At 37.6% G+C, this 5896-nt stretch overlaps 1 protein-coding gene across 1 annotated transcript; it reads left to right on the top strand.

Annotated features, from left to right (window-relative positions):
• The first annotated feature begins 202 nt into the window (after window positions 1-202).
• Window positions 203-5552, top strand: LOC139181324 (X antigen family member 5-like). Its single transcript, XM_070784363.1, has 5 exons — window positions 203-331; window positions 1239-1318; window positions 1796-1928; window positions 2332-2457; window positions 5442-5552. Exons 2-5 carry the CDS (start codon window positions 1247-1249, stop codon window positions 5462-5464), a joined length of 354 nt encoding a protein of 117 aa, XP_070640464.1. The 5' UTR covers window positions 203-331; window positions 1239-1246; the 3' UTR covers window positions 5465-5552.
• The last annotated feature ends 344 nt before the right edge of the window (window positions 5553-5896 follow it).

Here is a 5896-nt window from a genome sequence, read left to right as displayed (position 1 = left end):
TTCTCCAATGCATGAGAGTGAAAAATGAAAGTGAAGTTGCTCAGTCGTGTCTGACTCTTAGCGACCCCATGGACTGTGTAGCCCACCAGGCTCCTCCATCCATGGGATTTTCCAGGCAAGAGTACTAGAGTGGGGTGCCATTGCCTTCTCCGGCAACCTGCACTGCACACGCCCAACTCAGTGAGCATGCGCAGTGTGTGCGTGCGCATCCGTTGCTGCGCATGCGCCTTGGTGCGCATACGCCTTCCTGAGCGATCTGTGAGGAGCGTTGGGCGTGAGACGGGTCTGTTTATTCAGTCCCGGTTCTTTCTCACTACTTGAGACACACCTGGTAGGTTCACAGGTCTGTCCTGTCTGGAATTTAAGTGTGTGTGCGTGTGAGGGGGAGCCAGCAAGTTTCGCACGGGCTGGGCAGTGTGATCTAGGGCTTTTGAGGAGGAAGGCCCTCAAGGTAGTCATCTTTCTCCTCACAAGTGTTGCGACGCCATACTTCTTGCCTTGGTGGGCGAAGAGGAAGGGCAGTGGGCAGAGTAGGGCAGGCGGTAGGATGATGGTGGGGGGAGACTTGGGGGTGCTATTTGAGATATCTGGTTCATTGGGGCCCTGGAACTGACGACAGAGCACAGAATCTGGGGCCGGCAGTGGGACCTGGGCAGGGGGCGGGGTGGGCGATTAAGGAAAGGCCTAGAAACCGGACCGCAGTGGGGTTGTGACTGTATCGCGGGTTTTGTGGTAAGGTGCCAAGAGAGAAGTGGACCGGTTGCTCTGTATGCAGCCTCACCTCAGTCCCAGACACTGAGAAAATCGCCATAGTCAGGCTGTAAAGACTGAGCCTTTCTTCGTGTTCCAACTGAATTCCAAGGGAGTTGGGGAAAATAGGTCTGGTGAATAGGAGTGTGACATGAGCAGTAGTCTTGAGCTTTTGAATTCCTAGCAGTATTTCACTAAAGATCTTCATGATGGAGAATTCTGTTGTGAAATCAAACATGCTGACAAAAATTCAGCCTTCTTATATACCTTAAGGTGATTTCGCTACCAGCTTTGTAAAGACACAAATGGCTTTGCAAAAGACTGTATTTGGTGTAATTGAAATGCATGTACACTCATGCTTAACCAGAGTTTTCTTTTGAAAGTATTTTCACATTAAAAAAAAAACAAGTCAACATAAGGTCATAAAAGTGATCAAATATAGCTGTACTCTTAAATACAATTTCTAAATCACAATATTCTGCTTTCAGGGAGAAATATGAGTGGGCAAGTGGCATCAACATTGGGACCTACAAAGCCAGATTGCTCCCAGGTGGATGAACCTGTGGTTGTGAGTAACCTTACCATTTGGTGTTTTCTATTAGCACAAGTTTATTTTTGAGAAAATCATGTTAAGTAGTACACATGCGGTGATAAAGGTCTTCCATGCTGATAAAGGGTGACACTTTGTCTTAGGAAGAAACATTGATCCAGATATATTATACTCCTGGATGTTGCCTGGATGATTATACTGTTAAATTCCCTGGAAATGTGCCCAGTGACTCCCTCCTCCTGCTAATTAACAACAGGCTGCATACTTCCATCCCAACATAGATTTAAATAACTTCCAAAGTCTTTCTGGGTAACTCTTATGGGAGCTAACGCTTCTCTGTGGGAAGAGTAACTTTATTAAAAGTAAGTACATAGAATTGTGTTGAGAAAACGTTGTTAGGTTTACTTATGCTCAGATATATGTATGTATTATGTATATTTATGCTATTAGATGTGTTAACAACAAAAGTTTTTATTTGCATGCACACTCTACTAGGACCAGCAGCCCAGTGTTGAGCAACCTCACCAAGAGGAACCACCAGCTGAGATTCAGGATATCACACCTAGAAATGAGGAAGGAGAGGATCCAGTGAATCGTGATGAAGAAGAGGAGAAGGATCCCTTTGAAGGTAAAGTGTATCTGTGTGTCATGCCTTAAGACATAACCAGTAAGAAGAGGAAAGGAAACATTAGAAAAGGACTTCAGACAGTTCCTAAAAAACTGAGGAGAGTATAGTTTGCAGGTTAGTGTGGTCGCTCAAATTTTCCCTTGTTTTCAAGACAAAGAGAAAGGGGCAACTAAGGTGTCTGAGGACAACCCTGGAAAAGGAAAATGGTAATAACATTCGGAAAATTCTGCTTTCCTTTTTCTCCAGCAAAACATTCCCGGAAGAATGCTCCTGAGGTTCTTATTCATCACATTTTTAGCATACTAACCTAAGGCTTTTAATTCATAACACCGAGGGAATGAAGATCATCATTCCCTTGTTTGTATTGTATGCTTTACAGCTGAATTGATGCATTTTTTTAAAGATTCTGGCCTGGAAGCTGATCTCCAGCTATTTGCTGAGGCAAAGACTGGGGATGAAGGTGGAGATGGTCCTGATGTCAGGGAGGAGTTTGCATCAAATACAGAGCCTGTTGAAATGCCAGAAGCAGGTATGTCATCCATTCAGAAAGTAATTTATGTGGTTTCTGTTTTTCAGAATATTATATCTTTACTAATATAGAGGGAACATTACTATTATTTTAATAACAGAGTTCACATATTCTTTGAAAAATAGTTCAGACCCCAGATGCCTGAGTGCCTGACTTATAGACTTTCAAATAACGAAGCAGACAGGATCAAAGCCATATCGAATTGAAAACAGGAAACAGTTTTCTTCTCTTGAGTATAAGTACTTTGAGCAACAGCTAATAATTTTCAGGTTCTTTTATAATTTCTGCTTGTAGCAACTATGGAATGCATTTGTAATAAATATCAGTTTATATCAAATATGCTTAGGCATCCAAGTAGGTTCTAGTACCAGCTTTAGCATAATGTGTGTGATTCTATGAAATCCCTTAACTTCTAAACTCAACTTTACTCATGTAAGTTGTGAATTCAGAACAGATACACGCAGGTGCTGATTTTTCAATGCTAATTTTTGCATTCTCTGATTCTCTTTGATGGAGTGCATACAAGAATACTCTGTTTTGTATGATGTATTTATCATAAAATATCATCTTGAGTCAAATTATAACAGGGGAATTGAGATTTCATTTTCTGACGGGGGACACATGTACACCGTGGCTGATTCATGTCAATGTATGGCGAAACCCACCAGACTATCTTAATTAGCCTCCAGTTAAAATCAATTAATTAATTTTTTTATAAAAGAAAATGAGCCAACATTCTGCTTGATGTATGTTAAATTCTCTCAAATTCTGAATTCTCTAGCTCTTTAAAAAATAGTTGCATTTTAAATCGTTTCCCCTGGGAAGCATGAAATGACTGGATAACAAAATGGCCAAAGATAGTCTAGTTTCCTGTTTCTGTGGCTGATCAAGTTGAGAGAGTGCATTTAGTCAGTGATATTCAAGGCAGGTGCGAGTAAGATACATATGCTAAGCACACTACCTGCCCCTACGTTTGGTCTTTTTTTTGAGGAGGGGGGAGGTTGCTTATTTTAATTGGAGATCATTATTTTAATATACTATGAAGGTTTTGCCATATACCCACTCTCACTCTTAAAGAAGTAATAAAAATCTGAGACTCATGATATAATGATCTCTAACCGTATCAAGTATGTTATTTTTCTTCTTTGATACATGAGTTTAAAAAGTTTTGAAGGCGAAAAATGGTAACTCTAGTTCTTCCCGCGTAATCAACTTAGTATCTTTCACATACATGTTTTACAACTTGCTGACAATAAATTGCATGGTTCTGATTTTAAAGGAGGAACTTCATAGTTAGGGAAGAATTTACTGTGTATTAGCCTTCTAAATATTTTCACTTTACATTTTATTCCCTTCCCTTTGAACAATTAGATGAAAATACAACTTTTAGACTACTTTCAAGTAACTACAGAACATGATTAAAATGTTCTCATAGAGAAATCTTAGCCCTAAATATGTGTGGTATTTAAAAAGAAAAATACATAAATTACAAGGTACATAAATATAAAATCCTACATCCAACATAAAAGGTAAGAAAAAGAGCAACCGAATAAACCTAAGGAAAAAAGAAAACGATACTTATTAAAAGACAGGTATGAAGTGTTAGGAAGAGGAAAATAAACTCAACTAATAAAGACAATGTGCTAGTTTACATAATTTTTAATATATATATATATATACACACACATTTTTTAATATTCTTTTCCATTGTGATTTATCACAGGAGATTGGACATTAGTTCCCTGTGCTATATAGTAGGACCTTGTTGTTTATCCATTCTGAATGTAATAGTTTGTATCTGCCAACCCCAAACTGCCAGTCCATTCCTCTAGTTTACATCATTGTGAAGCAAATGGACAAAGCCCAAGTACACATAATTAGAAATATGAACAAGACACTAACAGTATATTACAGAATTAAAACAGTATAATCTGGAACTCAAATATTTTCAGAATATTGATGAAATGGCTAGTAGGGTAGAAAAACATATTATTTAACATACCCCACAGTAACTAAATAACTAAACATCACAAATACCGTGGATGAACTTTTGAAATTGGTCAGAGTTTTCTCTCAAAAGCCATTATCATTTAGAAACAAAAAAATCTGCTTTTCCAGATTTTCTTTCTCTCTTCCTACTTGCTTTTCTCTCTCACTCATAGTCCCTCTTGCTCTCCCTTTTCTTCTCTCCTTTTTTTCTTTCTTTCTTTTTTTTTTGGTGTGGCTGTGAGAAACAGTCCTATTTCTGCTTCACATTTTGATGTCACCATGTAGCCAGTGATAGTAATGACTTAAAATTAGTGTCACATATAATTTATTATACCAACTGGAATGCTTTCCAGGGTGAAAAGAAACGTTTAGAATTACATGAGGGCCACAAGTAAAAAAGGGGACAAATGTTTAACCGACTTAAAACCACCATATCGGGGATAAATTGGAACAAATGAAAATGTCTACACTTTTCCACAGTAGAGAAGAAACAAATGTAATACTGGCCATTTTATTTACTTCACTTAAGCAGTAACAGAGAGAACAACTGTTTAGCTATCCTATATTCGGAATATTATTTCAAACCAATGCATTTAAATGATACTTTTTTGGGATTTTTTGTTTCAGTTTTTGTGTATTTTGTTCTCCTTAGGGTGCTTTTTGTTGTTAGATATTTTACTGAATGTGTACACAGTTTTGCCTTCTACTGAAAACTACCTTCTGATAGGTTCCATTGATTTCATTTGTTCTGAACTCAGTGTCCTTCTTCTCTTGTATAACTAGGAAGAGTAGTGTGTTTTTAAAAATACTGGTAATGTGCCTGGAAAGTCTATAAAATCTCTAGAGAGGATTAACTGAAGGTAAGCCAAAGGGTCGCCCTTAGTGTTCCTGTTTTAGTCCATTTTATAAAACTACAACTGCAGTGAACTTTGTATACCTCTCCTGTCATCGAAATAAAGTTCTGCTAAGTAACTTTTTTAATGTTTATATTATAGGTGAAGGGCAGCCATTTGCTTGAAAGAAGATAAACTGAAACCATCTATGCTGCTCTTATGTTCTGTATTTGACTATTAAAGTTCGGTCAATAAAGTTTTGTTTTCTACTTGCACATTTTTTGTTAAATTTATCCCCGGGTATTTAATGTTATTGAAAATTCATGGTTTGTGATTTTTATTGTCTAGTTGAGGCTGTCTGTAGAGATAGAATGTCTATATATAGATTTTCTGTCCAACAATTCCTCTAAATATGCATATTAATTCCACAAATTTAGATCTAGATTATTTTTGCTTTTCAAAATACACTATTATATTTGAATATCAACAGTTTCTACTGGCTTAAACCTTAAACCTGTCCTCATTTTGCAGCATTGAACAAACCTGGCCAGAATAGTCTTGACTAAAGCAGGTGATAATCGGCATTTATCCGAATAGGAAATGAAAAATCTTCTTCT

The sequence above is a fragment of the Bos indicus genome, chromosome X, assembly GCF_029378745.1.
Source record: "Bos indicus isolate NIAB-ARS_2022 breed Sahiwal x Tharparkar chromosome X, NIAB-ARS_B.indTharparkar_mat_pri_1.0, whole genome shotgun sequence".
NCBI classification, from domain to species: domain Eukaryota; kingdom Metazoa; phylum Chordata; class Mammalia; order Artiodactyla; family Bovidae; genus Bos; species Bos indicus.
This window is presented reverse-complemented; position numbering and strand designations above follow the sequence as displayed.